At 45.2% G+C, this 21,690-nt stretch overlaps 1 protein-coding gene across 1 annotated transcript in view; it reads left to right on the top strand.

The window, feature by feature from the left end:
• FRAS1 (Fraser extracellular matrix complex subunit 1) overlaps positions 1-21,690 on the top strand; it is a 1,404,104-nt gene that overhangs the window by 1,074,710 nt on the left and 307,704 nt on the right. Inside the window, exons 22-23 of the mRNA XM_086961814.1 lie at positions 5,457-5,616; positions 6,571-6,687. Of these exons, the coding sequence (XP_086817940.1) occupies positions 5,457-5,616; positions 6,571-6,687 (277 nt within the window). The remainder of the gene's footprint in view (positions 1-5,456; positions 5,617-6,570; positions 6,688-21,690) is intronic.

Raw genomic sequence — 21,690 nt, forward strand, 5'->3', positions numbered from 1 at the left:
GACAAGGGACGTGCCGCATATAGGGGACTCCTTGATACAGGTTCTCCTATATGCGGATGACGCGGTCCTTCGTGCAAGGACTGGAAATGGGCTCCAGATGTTATTGGACTTATTTGGAGAGTTCATGGAGTCCTTAGATCTAAAAGTTAATACCAAAAAGTCACATGTCATGGTGGTGGGCAAAAATTGTGGATCCCGAACAAAGAAAACTTTTCATTGTAAGAACATAGCTATTTCTAGGGTCCCAATGTTTACTTACTTAGGGGTCTTATTCGACCAAAGGGGTACATGGAAACCTCAGCAGCTCCATAAAAGTAATGCTCTGACTAGATCAGCCTCGGCTGTTTTGGGGTTCGCAAAAAAACTAGGGGCAAAACCAATTAAGGTTCTTCTTCATATTTACAAATTCAAATGTCTTGCCATAGTGTCACATGGTTCGTGTATCTGGGGCTATACCCCCCATGATAAAATTCAAATCTGTGAAAATAAGTTCTTAAGATCATTGATGGGTCTTCCACAATCTTCACCAACCTACTCAGTTCACACTGAGCTAGGAGTAGGATACGTGACGGACCAGCTTAGACTGGCACCTCTCATCTGCTGGGCTAAGACCTGGCTTTTAACCAGGAAATAACATTAAACCACCAAATTTTGACGGATTGTATTGTGTTAGATAGGGCAAACATGATCCCCTGGCTTTTGTATATGAAAACAATGTTCACACAACTAGGTCGTCCCGAGATCTATACTACCCCTAATTGTATCCGAAGAGAGGACGTTGGGTGGATAAAGGTACATTTCCTGAACATGCTTAGCATGGAACGAGAGGAGCAGGAACTTAAGAAAGTTTCCCTGAGGGCAAACTTATTATTAACATCCCCCTCAATTGAGCCTTACCTGACCACAGTTAATCGACCTTTTCACAGACAGCTCTTAACAAGGTTTCGTTTTAATTTAATACATCTAACTTGGGGGTTTTCCCAACCTGGGGCAAACCAGAAAACTGTCACCCTTGTAAATGCGATAACTTCTCAACCCAGGATACGATGCATTTCTTTATGTTCTGTGAATTCTATCAGGAAATGTGAGGTAAATATCTGTTACCGCTCCTGAAGGAGGCTGGTTTTATACAAGTTAGACCAGCTCTCTTGTATTTACAAATGTTAAGTTGTCCTCGGGTTATGTTCTGTGTCGCTAGTTTTCTGGTGGCTGCGGTCCGGAAAAAGAATACATCAGATAGAGTGATTAATGTGATGTAGAGTAATTTTTCACTGATGTGTTTTCCTTTAATTTCTTTTGCATTTTTGGCACTTTATATCTTTGATGAGAACGAACTGTTAGATGTCTCCAGAACATCGGAGTTTCGGGAAACGCACTAAGGTGGTTTAGGTCCTTTCTGGCTGATAGATCCTTCCAGATCTTTGATGGTAACACAACATCTACCATCAAGCCTCTTAGCTGTGGAGTTCCGCAGGGCTCATCGCTGAGCCCTGTATTGTTTAACGCCTATATGAAACCGCTAGCTGGGGTAGTAGAACCGTACGGCATTAAAATCGTGTCGTACTCTGACGATACCCAGCTGGTGGTTTCACTGGCCCAGGAGAACGGTGGGCAAGCCTCGGCCGGCCTGCTGAAATGCCTGGAGAGCGTGAGGGAGTGGATGACCAACTCCTCCCTCAAACTGAATGGTGGGAAAACTGAACTCATGCTCTTAGGCCCAGCCTCACCACTATCTTTCTCTTCCTTATGGCCTGCTGGTCTAGGGGCACCTCCTACCCCTAAGGACAGTGTCAAGAGTTTGGGAGTCTGGTTGGACCATAAACTCTCCTTTTCCACTCAGGCCACTAAGTTGTCTGCCACCTGTTTTTGCCTTTTAAGAACACTGAGGAAGGTTCTTTCACTTTTACCTCTAGATGCCAAGAAGGTGGCAGTGCAAGGCCTTATTCAGTCCCGCTTAGACTCAAATAACGCCCTATATCTGGGGGCGCCTGAGATGACTCTTCGAAAGCTACAGGTGGTACAAAATTGTGCAGCACGTACCATACTCCAAATCCCACGGTCACAGTCCGTCAGACAGGGACTGAAAAGCCTACACTGGTTACCGGTGAGACAGAGAGTGGCTTTTAAGGCTCTGTGTATCACACATCGAGCTTTTTGGAAGACTGGATCAGCAATCAACACCAGCCTTGTTACCCCTTACCACCCTAACAGGAACCTCCGATCTTCCGGTGCTTTTCTGGCAGTGGTACCCAGAGTAAGGAGAGCTAGGTCGGGGGGCAGGATGTTCTCACTGAACGCCGCCAAGCTGTGGAATGCACTCCCTTTTGATCTTCGATCCACACCCGACCTACTCCCTTTTCGCAGGAAACTGAAAACCATACTATTTAGGAAACCCTTTTAGTTCCTCCTGTGTTCCGTCTCGTCTCTGTCTAAACTCAGCGCTTGGACGCCCCTGGGCAGCAACCGCGCTTAATAAATCGATAATAATAATAATAATAATAATAATTAGACCATGAAATATGTACCATGTCCATATTGAATTTCCTCTATTGTAAATCATATTTTTAGCTTGACATTTTATGAAATCGTTAGTCTCTCTATTTTACGAAATTAGACATCTGAATATATTGTGACTACATACATCTTTTTATTATCTCCTACCCCCTTGTACATAAAACCCATGACTGATTTGTGTAAATAATGATGTGTATATATATGTATATATGTTCATGATTGTCTTTTTATGATTTTAAATAATCAAATAAAGTGTTTTGACTGACTGATAAGTACTTTGCTGTAAATATACAGATTGTAGCACAGTTTGGATTGCAATTGTAAATGTGCTTTGATTTGATTACAGTAGTGTTACTGATAATGCAATGCTTCTCAGAATAAAGTACATATACTTTGAATGGGATTCTCTGTAAGATTACAATTAAGTTACTTTTGGATTACTTTTCTTACACAGAGTAGTATACCTGGATACTACTCACAGACATTTCCTGTAAACAGGCAGGTAAAATCGTTTTTGTTAAACAGTACAATTTTAAAGAATTTCTTTAGGTTTTCATTCTCCACACCCAAGAAACTTTTCCAAAACAGTCTATGTTATCCTATGGAGGAAAACAGTGAAATCGGTTTAAAGGTCAGCCTTTGGTAGTGGGAGTTGAGGTTTTGTGGGTAGACTCAGTGGTCCCCCAGGGTCATGGAAGCACTCTAATTGCACCCTCAGCGGCACTAGGGCGGCCGAGTGCAGAGTGCTGGGGCCCAAGTTATCCATTGGAGGATAGGGGACCTCCGGTTGGTGGCTGCTGGCAAGCAGGCCACTTGGTTGTGGGAGAAAAGCTCCTAGACTTTAGTGCAGGGCAAATGGGAAGCAAAGTAGCACCAAAGGTGCGCCCTCAGCGGCACTAGGGTGGCCGGGAGCAGGGTGCTGTTTCGACACCAGGCCCCCTGTTGTTTTCAATGGGAAGCCTCTGGTTTGCAAAAGCACTGCAGGCTTGGGGACGAAGGACTTCTGGGTGCGACCACCAATTCGAGAGGTAAGTTGGGAAGTTAGGGATTGTTTAGGGACTGTTGGTTTGGCCCCCCATGGCTGAGGGGCATCGGGTGCAGGGGTACCTTCTGGGGTCAGTTCTTCTTACCAGCTCCTGGTCTCGGTTGGGGGATTTAGGCTGCAGGCGTCGGCTGGAGGCTGAGGCAGACGGGGAGCCTCCTTCTGGTGTCTGCCGAGCTCGGGCAGGTGCAGAGTGGGGTAGATTAGCAGTGTCCGGCTGGAGCTAGAGGTTGCAGATCAACAAATACGGTGTTCAAGGGAGACAAAGTCTTTGTGGTTGAAGGCATGCAAATCCTCCGGGGTCTTTGAGGTTGCTGGCTGTAGAACACACCAGGATTTCGCAGGTTCGAGGTGAAGACAGGCCGGTCGGGCTGGGGCCAAGTTAGTGTGCGTCTTCCTCTTGTGTTTCTTCTTGTCTGAGGAAGCAAGGTTCAGGGCTGCCCCTAAATACTAGATTTAGGGGCGTTACAGGTAGGTAAAAGGAAGGGACCAATGGGTACATCCCCTATTCTGCCACCCTCCAATGGGAGAGAGGCATGAGCCTGTCCCTGGTTGGCTGAGTCACCCATCTGCAAAATGGCAGGAACTGAGAGTTGTGCTTCACCTCGCCTCCCCCACCTGAGGGGGAAGTTGGCAGAGGTGGGCACACCTATCTTCTTCACTTGGTTTTCCCACCGGTTCTCCCACCCAAAGTGGGGGTCAGAACCAGTGAGGACCAGTTGCGGAAAGCTGCAAGTGGCCTGGGGAAGCTCACAAAAGCAACATGCCTTTGAAGCCCCTGAAATTACAAAAGACATTGGTGGTGGCTCTCCTACTATCAAAACTTGATTATTGCAATGGCCTGCTGCTGGGGATTAACAAAACCCAGATGAGCAGGCTGCAGTCACTGCAGAATGTAGCCGCAGAATGTAGCCGCGAGGTTACTACTAGGTATACCTAGAGGGCAACCAACCTCTGCTGGAATCAGAGCACCCCACTGGCTTCCCATTCAAAAACAGGCGGAATTCAAGGCGCTATGCCTGGTCCACAAAGCATTTTATGGAGGGGAGCCAAAGACATCCAGAAAATGTTTAAGCCCTATTCCCCTGTTCGTGCATTAAGATCCAGATCCTGGGTCTTCTCCACATTGATCGGATTAGGAGAGTTAGATGGGGGGGTGGGGCAGAACCTTTTCTCACTGTAGAATAAAATGCCAATAGGCATGCAATTTAAGTCTAACAGAAATCCTTTAGGAAAGATCTAAAGACCTGGCTGTTTGCCTCAATATAGTCCTTGTAATGCTGGCTGCACCACTTCCACATACACCAGCGCCAACACGCCTCGGCATTCAAGCGCTTTATAAACATATATCCTATCCTATCCTATCCTACAGTTCTGTAGATTCACATGCAACCTTCCCGCATGCCAGCTTGTTAAAGATGTTTTCATGTTAACTACACGTACATTATTAATCCTTTTTCACTACACGTGTTGACATGTACTGCCCTCCTTCATCTCTCTTCACTTATTTTCACTCGTGTTTTTGGGAAGACATATCTGAGGGGGAGTCTTTGTGCTGGTACGCTGTGATTTTGGGGAAAGTATCAGGGGGTCCTCTTTTAACCAAAACTTTTACTTGAAATAAAAGCAACTTCCACCACTAAATGACAGTAGTGTGCACATTATGTAATTCTACAGCACTACAAGCTATAAACCAATAGTTACAGGCAAATAACATTTTCCTTTCTAATAATTGTTATTAAACATAATGAGCACGCTTGTGGCTTAGAACCTTCTTCTTTGGAGCAGAAGATCACACACAGCGCTTTCAGCTTGTTTGCAAGAATAACCCAGACTTTATGTATTCAGACTGATGCATTTCTAAGGTTATACACATTTTTTGTGACTTCCCTCTGTACAGGACAGTTTGTGATGGAGCACCATACGCTGCCTGATTTAAAATCCCATATAATAGCTCCGGACCACCTTGGTGGTATTGAGTTTGATTTGCAGCCTTTGTGGAGCGCCCAGACCTTCGACTCCCCATATCAGCTCTGGAGGGCAACCAGCTCTTACAGCAGGTGAGGAGTGCAGGTGTACAAAATTATGTCACAGACCATCAGAACCTACCTTCCTCTCTATGCACAACTTTGATTTGACAAAACGACATGAAGTGGGTTTATATTGTTTGCTTGATTAAATTAGTGCTATGCATTCTTGAAAGTAGTAGCCTTTGGTGTCACAAGGGTGGCATCTATTCTGGACATTTGTGATCAGTAACAAAACCCAAATCTGAGTAAATTATGATTTTGATCCCTTCTCAGTACCCAAAAAATTGAGTTTTGTCTTAATGCATTTGAAATACATGTGTTGCTTGTTGGGAGATCCCCATAAAAGATCAAGCATAGTATATATTCTTTTTATTATGGGGATATTTTGTGTATTTAGGAAACGGTTCTAATATAGCAAAGAAGTTACTTTAGCAAAAAGAAAAGTGGTGAACTATAGCTCAGATTGGCTGTTTCTGTCTGACTGAAACTTTTCTGCCTCCAAGTTTTCCACAGTGTTAAAAACCCCTGCTTCATCAAGATCTCACATGAACTCTTTGAGGGAATCATTCATTGCCATCTTATAATATGACTAGATCCTGGACGAAGTACCAGAATATCATTGGAAGAATTAGCAACTAATATTTATCCTCTCCTAAATAACCTTTACAATGTTACCCTATTGGAGTTTATAATGGAAAATCTACGCCCAATGGTACAAAGTTTTTGTAAACTATATTTATGTTGGGTGTTGTTTCTCACTACAATATTATGACATACAACCCTAAATAACTGTAGAAACAAATCTATATGCAGCTGAGTCTTTTCACCCTCTTTATAGAACACCCACAGTATGTTGCTTGTTTTTCATAAATGATATCTGGGTCCTCAAGTCTAGAGGTGTGGCTGGGTGGGGTATGTGTTTCAACACAAGGAAGGTAACACCACAGCTGGTATGAAGCAAAAAATGTGTATTTACTTTTGCAGGAAGGACTACTCTGGAGAATACACCATCTACTTGATCCCTTGTACAGTGCAGCCCACACAACCATGGATTGACCCAGGAGATAAGCCCTTGGCCTGCACAGCCCATGCCCCAGAACGGTGAGCAAATGCCTTTTCTAATTAATACTTCTAATTGCAGATTCCTCAACTTTATAGAATATCCCAAGGCACTGTGAGAGGCTGGGGTTCGGTTGCAGTAACCCCCTCCCCCCCCACACACACTTTTTTGCTAGATCACTGATGCACTTTTTACTTGATGTGCCCTGGGTCTTGCCAATCAGGTTCCCAGGGCTTGGGTTCTTTCCCCAAAACTGACCCAAACCCAATTGGCTTCTCTGGCCACAGGTCAGCCCCTAGTGAATGGTAACACAGTTACCCAGGGCACTGTGACCAGGGAATTCCTCTAGGGGCTGCAGCACTAATTGAGCCACCCTTAGAGGCCCTGTACCTCTACACACACAAGATTAGAACCTGTAAAAACTGCAAAAGTTGCAAATACCGCAAATACCACAGTAGATACAAACACAAGTCAAGTCGTAAAAAACACATCAGCAGTTTCCCCTTCTAGAACAACGATCACACAATTCTCAACGGCACTTAAAAAAGTACCAAGACCCAGACGACCTGTGCACCTCCCTCCGGAGGCAACCCCCTACACGGTCATTCTAACAGGCGTCCCTGAACTAACTGAAGGTATGGATGAAACTGCCCGGTCACTCAAGAATAAGGTCCTGCAGTGGCTAAGCCTAAATAGACCACTAGAGCCCTACCATTCTGGTGGGATTTCCACTGTCCGCAGAGTAATCTGGATAGGGAACGAGCATAAATCGATCCACGGTGATTGTATCATAGTAAACTGTAGGGATCCAACCACAGTGGACTATATTTGCTCATGGCCCTCTCTGGAGAAAAAGGGCGTAATTGACGCCCAACATCTTTCTTTCTTTTATCCCCCACTGAACACACATCAATACCCTTCCATTTTAAACTGGCAGCACCCCCAGGAAGAACATTGGAATCAGGTGGGATATAGACACAACTATGGGAACAGAAATAGGAACAGAGACTGGCATAACCAGCCCTGGCAACAAGGCAGATCCCACTATTCAATGGAGGGTTGGCAGGGTCTTTCAACCAAAAACAGGTATGACTGCCTGGAAATGGTAAATTGACCGTTAAGGGCTAAAAGAACCCAGACCCAGGCCTCAAAAACTACGGTCGCCTCACTAACGCCCGGCCCACAATCATACCCGCCTACTCCTCAGGCCCAACCAGAACCAATCCGGCCTATCACCATCAGTTCCCAGCTTGAGTTTACCGCAGAATCTTGTAACGCCATTCTGAATGAAACGATGGTCAATTTCCCAGAAACTTTAATGGGCGCAAGTGACACTAATTTAAATCATCCTTATGACCAGAGCATCATTACTGTAGCCACCACGACCTTATCAGAGCACTTACCATCTCAACCTCCCGTCTTCCAGACACCACCTGATTCAAACAACTTGAGTTTATCAATAATGTTCTGGAATGTCGCAGGCCTGCGCTCCAAGCTGACATCGCAGACGTGGCTTGAAACAGTAAGGGAACATCAGATACTATGCCTCCAGGAAACATGGTCCACCACTCCAAACCATCTAGTGGGCTATAGAACTTTCCACATCCCAGCAATCCAGGGAGCCATGGGTAGACCAAAGGGGGGTCTTGCCATTTACGTTGCTAATACTGTCTCCTTATTATTCATTAGGAAGTTAAAAGAACATCCAACTTTCCAAATTTTGCAAATAAATTCTTCAAAGATTCCACTTGACGTGAAGTAGTGTGGCTCACTGGTTAGAGGCGGCAGACCCGAGAGCAGAGGACGGCCCGGGACCAGGGTTCGAATCCCGGCGCGGCAGGTTTCTGGACCAGGGTCAGCGGACTCGATAATTCTCTCGCCTCGGTGCCCACTCTGATCAGCGATCACACTCGGCAACTCTGGGCATTTAGCTTGCCTCATCTTCACTAACGGCCCCACCAGACCGCCGGGGATGCCTGGTCTCACCCTGGAGATACCCATTAAGGGACCATCTCTCAGGGAAGCCAGGAAGGGTTTCGCAGCGGTCGAAGCGCCTTGGGACCCTCCGGGTAAGTAGTGCGCTATATAAATGCCTATACATTTACATTTACATTTACTTACACCTTGATTAACTACTATAACAACTCAACTACTATGGACTGTTTAACAACATTAACTGAAATTACTACCTTTTTAACATCCCTGCAAAATGACTCCCATTCGAACCTGGCACATACAATCTGGGGTGGTGATTTTAATCTCCCACTATGTTCTAACTATAAAGATGGAAATTGCGGCCTCCAAGATGAACATGGCAGTCCTCTGTCCCATTTCGCTCACTCTATCTGTGGCAACAAGTTAAACGGGTCTTTATTTTCCCTAGAACTGGACTTCGTAAATGATCTAGTGGAACCACAAAAAGATTTCTCTCCAACTTTCCATGGTAGAGGCTATTTAACCACGATAGACTTCATCCTGTCTTCCCAGAATCTCAAAGGCCAAGTGACTAACTTCGCTACTGGGACCGATCCCAGCAGCGACCATTTCCCGATTAGTGTAAGAGTTAAGCCAAAAATGGTTAAATCGCACTCCTTTATCTCGAGCCATCTAAAACAAAATACACTAACTATGAATAAATTAAATGGCTACACAGTCAAATGGGCCAAGGTAGACCCAGAGGAAGTAACAGAGAGGGTCCTCGGAAAAACTAAACCATGGGTATTTGACTGCCTATCATCAGACTCCTCTCCCCAGACAATTGTGAGTAGTTTCCAGAACATCCTGAAGACAATCGAAAAGGAACTTTCTGGTAAATCCAGGAATAATAACCCCACCTCTCCGAGGTGGTTCGATATAGCTTGCCGTAAGGCCCTCTCGTCCTTAAAGGAAGCCCTTCATAGACCTGCGAGAGACCCAGTGGAAATTTCAAACTTAAGGAAACTTTATAACATAGCTAGACGGGAACGAAGACTAGAAATTAAAAAAAACTCTGGGCTCAACTTCATGATAGCTGCCAACGTAAGGACAGCGTTCTATTTTGGCAAGTCATAAGATCCCCTTTTTTGGCCGACACTACCAAGGGGAAGCACCTAGATGTCGCAGTCACGGCAGACGATTGGGTCATGCTTTTTTCTAAAATCTTTGGTCATTCCCAACCGGACAAAGGAGGAATAGAACATAGTGGTGCCTACAATTTGGAAAATAACATCTACCCGATAAACATCCATTTCAATTGTACGGAAGTCATTAAAGCACTTAAGGAGTCAAAACCAGGTAAAGCTCCTGGGCCAGATGGAGTCCCATTGGACATTTTTCTTCACAACATCGAACTCTGGTCACCAATAATCACTCAGGTTCTGGCAGCAGTAACATCTGCTGGACTGCTACAGTCATGGTCAACGTCAATCCTCGTTCCCATTTTTAAAAAGGGCGACCGAAACGACCCGGCCTGCTACAGGCCAATCTCCCTTCTGGACTCCATGGGCAAAATTGCAGGTCGAGTGCTCTTGGACCGTTTACAACTCTGGGCCCGGGAAAAAAACATCATGACCGACCTGCAATACGGCTTCCAGAAGGGTCTAGGGACTGTCGAGCAGGCCTTGAATCTCGCCCTTTTGACTGGAAAGTACGTAGGTGCAAAAGGGGGAAACATCTTTCTCGTTTATGTCGATCTGAGCGCGGCATTTGACTGTGTTCAGCATGCGAAACTTTGGTCAATACTTAGTGAACTTGGAGTGGACCCACCTCTTATAGTTTTCCTACGGGAACTCTACTCTGACGCTACAGGCTGCGTCAGATTTGGTATCAACGGTGAGTTATCCCGCTCCTTCTCAATAGCGAAGGGAGTAAGACAGGGTTGCGTACTGGCTCCCTTCCTGTTCAATCTCTATACAAATGGATTAGAGCAGGCCATGTTGGAAGGGAGCCAGGATCTACCTCAGATAAATCATCGTCCAATACCGACGCTGCTATATGCAGATGATTCTGTCATCCTAGCCTGAACGCTGAATCAACTACAAAAACAACTCAACAAATACTGTAGTTTCGTGAGTTCACTTGGCCAGAAAATCAACATAAAAAAAAAGACATTTACCATGCATATTGGACCCAAGGTCAAACATCCCAAACCGATATTGGTGAACAATGTAAGATTGGAGAAAACCTCTGTCTATCCATATCTGGGCATTCTTGTGGATGACTCCCTGGATTGGCGAAAGGCAACGGCCAACAGGAACCTTCTTTTTCAGCGAGCAACATCGGCTCTGGTCTCTTTTTCGAGAAAGCTAGGCAAACCCGCTTCACCTGGACTCCTGAAAATTTATTACGCTAAGTGCGATAGTGTGGCTACCTACGGTGCAGGCCTATGGGGGTATGGCCACGTAGACCCCATACAGACAACAGAGAACGCCTTTGTTAAATATCTGCTGGCCCTTCCCCAAAGTGCCCCGAACTATGCTTCACACAAAGAACTTGGCATGGATTATATTATAGATACAATCCGCTCCCAACCAATCTTATTGTGGCAACGCATATGATCTAAACCTGAGTGCCATCTGACATGATCTTTGATCGCAGACTGTATAGCCCTAACCAATTGGCACAAGATTCCCTGGTTGGTTTATGTGCGGAACTTTTTCAATGACCTTGGTCGCAGGTCTTATTTTGACGAACCACCCAGTGTCGAAGACATCTCCAGTAAAGAGCTGAAGAAGATGTGCATGGTCCATCTGAGAGAACTGCGCAATCAGTTGGAGATTGCAAAAACTTCGAACACTCAAATCTGTGCAATTCAAATTACCAAAGGCATTCAACCCTATCTGACTTACTATCTGTCTAACTATGAGAAATACCTCCTGACTAGATTCCGTTTTAACACCTTTTTCCGTTTAGTTTCCTTCCCTGAAGATCAAAACTGGTCTCGCACTCTCACGAATTGTCCATGTGATGGAGTTTCCTTACAATCTACAATCCATATTACTTTTTTCTGCAAATATTATAAATCATTACGAAAACTCTGGATTCTACCACTTCTTCAATCCTCAGGTCATAGATTATGTCACCCCGCATTTTTTTCCCTGCAGCTTCTGGACTCACCACATGCTGCGAAGTACATAGCCACTTTTTTAAAAGCCAGCATTAAAATACGGCAAAGCTTGTGATGAACATGAAACTTTTATGTTAAAATTGATGTATTTTTCCTTTACAATTCTTTTATACTTTAAAACTTTTAATTTCTTCCTTCTAAACTTTCTTCCACTTTATAGTAGTAATTATTATTTGCTCAGTACATTGACATTGTAATTGCTTACGTTTACTGTATTTAATGTGTACTTTTTATGATTACAAACAAGTGGTAATCGAATAAAAGTTCATGAACTGAATTGAACACACACACTCCCTTTGCAGACTGCGTGTCTTGGTGCAGAACAAACTGAAGAGTTGACATGGCATACATCTCTGTGTGCCATGCCTACAACCCACTGCCCTAGTATAGATCAGTCATCCCTCTAGCTGGGTGCCCTATACCAGTGGTGAGGGTACAGGTGCATGAGCCCTGTACCCCTACAGTGTCTAAGTTCATTCTTAGACATTGTAATGGCAGTGCTGCCATTAAGAGTATATGGTACTGGGAGTTTGTCATTACGAACTCCATAGCACCATAATGGCTACACTGAAAACTGATAAGTTTGGTATCAAACTTCTCAGCACATTAAACCCACACTGATTCAGTGTGGAATTTAATGAAACATGCACACAGAGGGCATCTTAGAGATGCCCCCTGAAAAACGACCTACCACTTGTGCCCAGGCTGAGTGGCTGATTTCAACTGCCACCACCAGCCATGTTTCTGGACCCCTGGGTCAAGAGCCTCCGCTTCCCAGGGGCATGAAACAACGCACATCGTGGGACAAGGTGCCAAACCTCCTCCCCCAGGATGGGCTGGGTTCACGAAGGGGAAGATTCAAAGGTTTGCCACCTTTGTGAGCTTCCACATGCCACTTGCTGCTTTCAGCAACTGGTCCCCACTGGTTCCGACCCCCACTTTGGGAGGGAGAACCAAGGGGAGACACAAGTGAGGAAGAGAGGTGTGCCCACCTCTGCCAACTCCACCCCTCAGGTGGGGCAGGCAAGGTGAAGCACAACTCTCAGCCCACGCCATCTTGCAGCTGGGGGGACCCAGCCAACCAGGAAAAGGCTTATGCTCCCCTCCCACTGGAGGGTAGCTTAATAGGGGATGTGCCCACCCCAGGGAAGGGACCCATTGGTCCTGACCTTTTTATCTACCTGTAACGCCCCTAAATCTAGTATTTAGGGGCATCCCTGAACCTTGATTCCTCAGACAAGAACCAACTACAAGAAAAGCAGAAGGAGGACCGAACAACCATGCCGAAGCTAACAAGAGGAAGAACCCAACTGACTTGGCCCCAGCCCTACCGGCCTGTCTCCACCTCGAGCCTGCTCCTGCAACCTTGATAACCTTGAGAACCTGCCTGCCTTCAACCACAAAGACTGTGTATCCCGTAAACACCGGAATTTGTTCATCTGCATCCTCTGGCTCTGGCTGGACACAGCACCTCTCTGCCGTCCATGGCCCAAGCTCAAGTGGGCATACACCACGAGGAGGTCCCCCCGGCGATCCTAACCTGAGATCCGGCAACCCCTGACCTGCCTCAAACCTCCAGCCGACGCCTGCACCCTAAATCCGAAAGGCTCCCCCTACAGCGAGCAGGAGCTGGTAAGAAGATCCGACCCTAAAAGGCACCCCTGCACCCGATGCCCCATGGCCTTGGGTGGCCAAACCGACGGTGCCCAAACAACCCCCTACTTCCTAACTTGCCTCTCGAAGTGGTAGTCGCACCCAGAAGACTTTTGTCCCCAAGCCTGCAGTGCCTTTGCAAACATTAGAGTGCCCGTCAACTAAACAGTACCCTGCACCCGGCAGCCCTAGTGCCACTGAGGGGGCCCGTTTGGTGCTACTATGTTTCCCCATTTGCCCTGAGCTAAAGTCTAGGAGCTTTGCTCCCACAACCAAGTGGCCTGCTCATCAGCAACCACCAACCGGAGCCTCCCATCCCCATTGGATAACTTTGGGCCCCAGCACTCTGCACCCGGTCGCCCTAGTGCCGCTGAGGGTGTAACAAGAGTGCATCCCTGACCTTGGGGGACCCCTGAGTCTATCCCCAGAACCTCAACTACCACTACCAAATACTGACCTTTAATCCGATTACACCGTTTTCCTCCATAGGATATCATTGACTGTTTTTCTTGGAAAAGTTTCTTGGGTGTGGAGTATGAAAATCTAAAGAAATTCTTTGAAATTGTACTATATAACAAAAACGATGTTACTTACCTGTTTACAGGAAATGTCCCAGAGTAGTATCCAGGTATACTACTCTGTGTAAGAAAAGTAATCTAAAAAGTAACTTACCTGATATTTTACTAAAAAGCCCATTCAAGTCTTTGTACTGTATTTACTCAGTATTGCATTTCTCCACCACCATACTGTAAGTGAAAACAAAGTGCATATGCAATTGAATTTAATATAATTAATCTTTATTGTTTGATTACTTATAACCATAACAACTTAAAAAAATGTGTATTTCATGTATACAAAAAGTTTAAAAGACATCATGTTGGTACTAAAGAAGTACAATAATCTAGCTAATAAATGGGTTACGGTAAAATGTTCAGAATTGTTTAATTACCTTTGATGTCCAAAACCTTGGATGTCAGAGGATCGTCTAGCAGGGTCCTTATGTCATCAAGCAATGCAGGACATGCACAGACTATGTGCTCCATTGCTTCTGAATTGTAGCCACACTCCCTACGTTCGGTATTAACACTAGGGCGGCGCCATTCGGGTAAGTGCTTTAAAAAAGGACATTCGTCCATCCTCAGTGTCATAAACTTTAACTTCCATAAAAGTGCATACGTGCTTGATAGATAAGGTGATTCGACCCCCGGTTTTAAGTCAGAAATAACCGCCCAAGCGTGTTTCCTTCTAGACAGTTTTGACCTGTCAGAATGAAAAGACCAGAGCCAGACACTTCTCTTGATGACAGATTTTAACGCCTGCTGGTATGAGTTTGTTCCCCAGTATTCCTTGACACTGAGTAACTGCAGAGAATGTTCTGAATGGCGGCAATGTTTTTGGCTGTCTGGCTGGTCATTGTTTCATTCCAGAGCTTTGCCTCCTGGTTACCTTCCCAATAGTTGCTCAATCTGTTACAGAGCTTGATGAACGTGCCAGCCGCGACACCTTGGTTATCTATTAGGACGAGTTCAAGCCTGACTTGGGCTGGTGATGAGGATCTTGGCAAGCGCCATGCTAGTTTGAAGATTTTGGTAGTTAATTTGTTCAATGTCATACTGATTGCCTCCAACATGATCTCTTGCCCGTATGATAGGTAATTAGTGATCTTTGCCTTCATTACCTTTAGCAGCGGAGTGAGGCTTGGGCCGTTTAGCTCTTTTGCCAGTTTCACTGAGGCCACCTCGAGTGACAGGGCTTTAGCCCTTACACTTCTTTCTGCTTTAAAAAGGAACCTCTGGAATCCAAACAAATCCCCAAGTATTTGTAATAGGATACTGTTTCGATGTTTTAGCTGTTGGAGAACCACCCGCCTCTCTGCTGCGTTCGCTTCCCAAAGGTGATAGTTTTTGTTTTTGACAGATTTTTTTTTATTTTTTTTTATTTTTGTAAACCTTTATTGTGCATTTGGCAGAGTACAAATACGGGCCCACAACCAACAGGCCGGCCACGAATACGTTTGTAGCAGTGAGGCAAGTATTACGGTGACACAGTAGCACCTTAGTACGACATGCTAGCATGCAAAAATTAAAAAACGTGTGGTACCGTGTCTCAGGAATAATGAAGGTTTGTTTTACATTTTAGTTGCAGCTATTAAACGACATTTTAATTTTATACAAATAAAAGGCTAAGATAAGGAGTCCGTGCAAGCGTGAAGCAGCAGTAGCAGAAAAGTTATCACTTAATCAAGTTACCCAAAGTCAAGTCCATACGGCAGCACGGCAGCACAAAATTTATGCATCAGGAGTTATGCGTCTAACATCATATCAGTGACCACCCGCCACCCAACCCACCGCTGCAGCGAACGCGGACCCAAGATAGAATAAAGAAAGAAAAACATAACAAAGAAAAATTCAAGGCACCATAGAAAATGAAATCCGGAAACTAAAATCCCATCCCCCAACCCCCCACCCTACACGCATGCAGAGGCTACGGCCTAACCCCCCCCCCCCAGCAGTGTGTCTGTCGCCCAATAAACCCGAAATATAGGAAGAAAGATAGAAGAGAAAGGAAGGAAGAATTATAACATTTAAATATAGGGAGCAAGAAAGAGCATTCCTATCTATAACTCCCAGAAAAAACCAATCGGGAGGAGGTCCATTCCACATACTCCCGGTCACCACCGGCCCCATTAACATCCTCCACCCCTAGCATTATCGGCACGTTGAGAATAGCAAACAATACTGCAATTGGGGAGAGTCATTTCCAATGCAATAACAAAGCAGACAAAAAATCAGTCCCTACCAAGTCCCCACCCGCCGATGCGTCTATTCCACTAAAGAAACCACCTAGCCCTGGCCCGATCTTGGACATCCTGCCATATCCACCCTCCGTGAAAAGCCAGTACAAGAAGGCCCGCCCCAATGAGAACAAAGAGGCAAAATGGCCGCATTCGGCAAAGAAGAGATGTCCAGAGACAAGATGGACGTCGCCAGTCCCAAACAGAGCCAACAACCAAAAGGAGCTGTAGTTTCAAAGTAGTATTACATTGCCCAGTAGAAGTTATAAGCGTCTCCACGGGACAGGCGCAGTCAGACAGGATAGTCAGTTGTTGGAACAAAGGCGAGGCAAGAAGCTGCATCGGGGAGAGAGACATTGTAGCAGCACTGGGGTAGTCAGATCTCAGCTCACACGTAGTATCTCCGCCAGAAAGATGCTCCTTCACACATTCACTCGGCAACAATGTTTCACTGACCGAAATCAGCTGAGGCCGATCAGCACAGCGAGGAGAGCGGACTGGCAAAGTGTATCCCACTCTGGTGGGGAATCCGTCCAGCTTCTCTTCCAGCAATCTCGAGCTCTCGCGCCACTCTTCCCTCAGTTGAGCCAGAGCGACAAGGACAGAAGCGCAGGTTACTGTCGAGTGGTCTTCAAGTAACTCCGTATTGCGGGGCGCGGCAGGCGGTCTGCATTCCGATCGGGTCCGTGCTGGGCGCGCCGGACAGGAGCTGAGGCGCCGCCCGCCATCTCCGCTGAGGAGCCAGCCGCCATAGTAATGCCGTCAAGGGGTGGCAAAGGTGATCAGGCAAGTTTCGGCGCTATATTGCGGTGGCCAAACCCCCCGGATCGGTACGGGCCCGTGATCGTAGACGGCACCCTGCGAGGAGATCCCCTTCGTCAGTCGCAGGCAGAGGCGAGCTAAGGATCGAGCCCCGGCAGCCGGGACCCCTCTGACTCTGAAGGAAACAAAGCGCGGCTCACCTCCAGTGCCCCACAGACGGAGAGAGGTAAGAGAAAGTCCATCCGGCCAATATTCAACCTCCGCTTAAGCGCCCAGTGCAAACGACCACGCATCCACCCACTGGTTGCAGGATGTCCGCTCCTCTCCAGTACGATCGGCCACCTCAGCTGCAGCAATCACAGGCGGCGCGCTGTAACGCAGGTCTCGGCTCCAGGGCTAGGGTAGGCGGCGGCAGGCATCTCGATGAAACCGCAGGGTAGCCGGCAGGTAGGGACACCGGAGGAACACCACTAGCATCCGAGCACTTTCGCCGTCATCCCGCCGGTACTCAACAACAGGATATTGGACAGGATAGCTGTGCGGGAAACAAAGGCTCGGGGAGCCGGGAGACTAGACGTCCGTCTCCGCCGCCATCTTAGCTCCTCCCTGTTTTTTGACAGATTTAATTCAGGGGAGTTGTTTATTGTGTTGGGGAGCAGCTGATCATGTAGCCTCTGTAACCCAAGCTTTGTGTGACTTAGTAGCACATGGTCATCAGCGTATAGCAGATTGCTGGTATGAGTTCCATCTATTTTACGAGGGTGAAAGTTAACATTGTCAAGTGAGTGAGATAGGTCTGAGATGAAGAGGTTAAAAAGGAGTCGGGCCAGCATGCAGCCTTGTTTGACTCCACTTGCGGTCTGTCTCTTCCTTGAAACATGGGATCCCTCTCCCAACTTTATTCGAATCCAGGTATTTGAGTGGAGTTGGATTATGGCTTTCAGAAGGGCCGGCAGTATTCCCCGGCACTCTAATTTTTGCCATAGGCGTCCCTGTGGCCCCTGATAAAAGGCTGCTTTGAAGTCGACGAAGCAGCAGTGAAGTTGGATACATTGGACTGCTGCTTTTTACATCAACACGCATAGTGCAAGTTGGTTGCTTGTAGTTCCTGACTTAGCCACGAAGCCAGTCTGGTTAAAGGGTAGGCACTTTGTTGTTTCTGCCCAGACCGATAGTCTTCCAATAAGATACTAGCATGTTATTTAGCTTCAACGTTAAGAAGAGCTATCATCCTGTAGTTTTTGGGTTCATTTTCCAGCCACCTTCATAGATGTAGTGGATGATGCTCATTTCCATGATTCCGGGATGTTGTGGTTAATCCTGCAGTATGAAAACAGGGGAGCCAAGTGTTCTGACCACAGGTTTACATCCGATTTAAACAGGGCCTGGGGAAGGCCATTAGGACCGAGATGGGAGCTCCTTATAACCTGGCTTTACTAATTGTGAGGGCAATATTATTCTCTTCCAGGGGATCCTCATCAATAGTCATAAGCACTGAATATTCCCGCCCATGTCCGTGGACCCCGGAAATAATAAAAATGATATATGAAAAACATATATATATATATATATATATATATATATACACACACACACACATATATATATATATATATATATATATATATATATATATATATATATATATATATATTACCTACTGGCGGTCGCCAGTAGGTAGTTATAGTTAGGACCTAGTTTCCATAGGAAATCCTCAACATTCTATTTGGAATAACTTTGGCCCTGGTGGATGAGTCTTTGCGAATTTCTCAAAGAAGATGGCTCGGTCCGCTGCGCTCCTTCCCTGAAAGTTTGGGGGGGATTGGTCAAGTGGGGGCTGAGATATAAGGGGGGTCCCAAAACGTGTTTTCTCCATGTTATTTTCCATAGGACCTTTAGACTCGGCTACAGGTCGAACGGCTGAATGGATTTATAAGAAATTTGCCAAAACTGTAGAGTCTTGTTCGCAGATTACGCTTTTTTTGGAATGGTGTAAATCCGTTCAGTAGTTGTTGAGAAAATTAAAGTTAAAGTCAATTATATATCTATAGGCGGGCACACGTGCGCGCACCCAAGCGGCTGCGCGTGAGCGGAATTTTTTTTGGCTGCGTGACGTCTGTTAACGTTCGATTCGAAGGAAATCAGGAAGTTTTGTCCGACATTTTGTCATTGCGAGTAAATAAAGTGTTCATTTCAAAGCGTTGAAACATGGAAAGGGGAGAAGGTAGAGATTGTTTTGCTGCATAGCTTTTCTCGGGGTGTGCAGTAATGCCCTTAAACGCGAAAAGATATAATTTTCCCTCGAAAAAAAATACGGGGTGCGCGCACCCGGTCGCGCACACCTATTCACAAGAGTGTGAAAATGGAGATAAATCAGAAGTTTAAGTGCTTAGATATAAGGTGGCTCTGAAAAGAGCCCTTGTGTTAATTGAGTGTTTTCTGCATTTATAAGTAAGTACTGATGCATGAAATGAACACCGTCTCTCCTATAGACGTCTTGCATGTGGTATCGCAAGTTGTTGTGGTAAATAGAACCCATGCTATAATCTCTGAGGAACGCAGAAACAGATTTATTTACATGTCTCCTTGCTTTCTCAAATTGTGCACAAAGTTGATTGGACCAATTCCATTTCTGTCTTTGGCATATATTGGAATATACCAAGGCAGATCGAGGAAAAAGTGTCATCAATTGTCGAAAGGTGTCTTTTAGAAGCATTTCCAGACCTACCCCAGTGATTGTGCCTAGATCGTTCCCACCACAGTGCACAATTATAAGGTCTGGTTCTGGGAGATGCATAAATGTTTTCACCAATGGAATCCATTGGTGACATTTCAATCCTCTTTTGGAAATCCATGTTATGTGTACATTTGGTAAGCTGAGGTTGCAAATTCGTCTGCTTACTGCATATTTTTCACTCCAGTGAATATAACTGTGTCCTATTAGCCAGACCTTCATTTTCAAGGGATTTGTAGTCGTCCTCCGATCGGTTCTGGAAGTGGAATGGTAGTTAGAAGTTGAAATTCTAAATAAAGAAAAAGGAAGAGGCTGGGTGTGGTTTAAAAAATAAAAATGATTGGTTAATTGTAACAAGTGGAGATTGAACAGTACGTTCCATGTTAATGTTTATGTTAAACGAAAAGTACTATTGGGTGTGAAAAAACAAGATATGTAACAGAGCTGTGTATTGGCAGGAGTTTCTGGAGGGAAAATAGTGTTCTTAGTTTGTTGTAGAACGTTAAGACATGAACTTTTGACCTGTGCCTTCAGCAAGGTGCAGAATGAGGTGTAACCATGGAAACAGCCGGAGATGGCAGTTGGTGATGGGTTCACTCTTTGGTGCCTCTGCATCTGAGTCTGTTCTCTGGTGGCAGGCGGAGAACTGTTTGTTATTGTGGAGATGAAAGGGTGATAAGGAGAGAAATACGACATAGCGTCTGGCCTGTAGAAGCGTGGGAGCAGTGATTAACTCTGAGTGAAGCGGAACTGTGTCGGTGCTTAGTAACAGTAAAAAAAAATGTTAACAGTGGTATAACTGTCTTTACGGTGCGCGACCTACTAAGAAAGAGTTCACGGGCCGTAATTGGCTTGGAGGTTCTAGTGTCAGTAAGTGAGTTCGAGAAAAGAAAACATTCAGGACTTTATTTATGAAGGCCTTGCGCCACTGGTGCGTTACTTTTTCCCATTTTAAAAAATGAGGCCCCGGCGGCGGAAGGTCTTCATAAATAAGGTCTTCAGTGTCTACAGTTAAGGTTATGTGGAACCCATGAATAGTTTTTCAAAATGAAATCATTTCAGTTGAGATTATGGATTAAAAGAGAAACCGTGAATATTTGAAATGTTTATTTAGAAATGTACTGTTTTAAAGGCAAATCATTATGTAATATGAGTACAGAAATTGCAAAAAACACAGTAATTGGTATTGTCAGTAGTACATGGAATACAAACGCTATAGTTGAAGAAAAATGAATATAGTTGGAAAAAAACATTGTACACTCTTATAAGGAAGTATATTATATTTTAATTAATGGAAGAAGGTCTCTGGCCTTTCAGTTTAGGAACGATATATGAAAATGCAAGTGGTTATACATCATTACTTTATGAATCAGCTGTCAAACAACACAAAATCATAATGTCCATTGTTAGTAAAGCAAATAGGTCTATTCTTCAAAAGAAAATATGGAAAAGAACGTGAAGAATATGGAAAACCAAAAGGAAATGAGGACGTCAATGGCTTGTATGAGAGTTATTGAAGCATTGTTTAGGCAAAATAGGTAGCTTCTGCTTGTAACAGGAAATCAGTTTTATCATTTGAAAGTATGTCAGCTATCCAATGGAAAAGAGGAAAGCAGTACTGATAATCTGTTATAATCGGAGCCTCTTTTACCATCAGAGTGCAGGTCGGTGGGTTTTCGATGTAGCTCGCTGTTAGGAAAGAGTTAACCGTCCATTGTGTAGGCAAAGTATGCAGCAAGTGCCTCTAACATGAAATCATTGTTATCATCTGAAAACATGTCAGCCATCCAACTGAGAAGATCAAAGGAGCATTCATGATCTGTCATTATTGGAGCGTCTTTTACCATCATTGGGCAGCTCAGTGGGTTTTCGATGTAGCTCTCTGTTAGGAAATCTTGCGCCGCTGCGAATATATTCCAATGACCCAGAACTCCTTGTATCGCTGCAAAGGCCTTAAACCCTCCGTTGTAACAAAGCTGTTCATGATCAAGTAACGG

This window comes from Lissotriton vulgaris, chromosome 3_1 (genome assembly GCF_964263255.1).
Source record: "Lissotriton vulgaris chromosome 3_1, aLisVul1.2, whole genome shotgun sequence".
Taxonomy (NCBI): Eukaryota; Metazoa; Chordata; class Amphibia; order Caudata; family Salamandridae; genus Lissotriton; species Lissotriton vulgaris.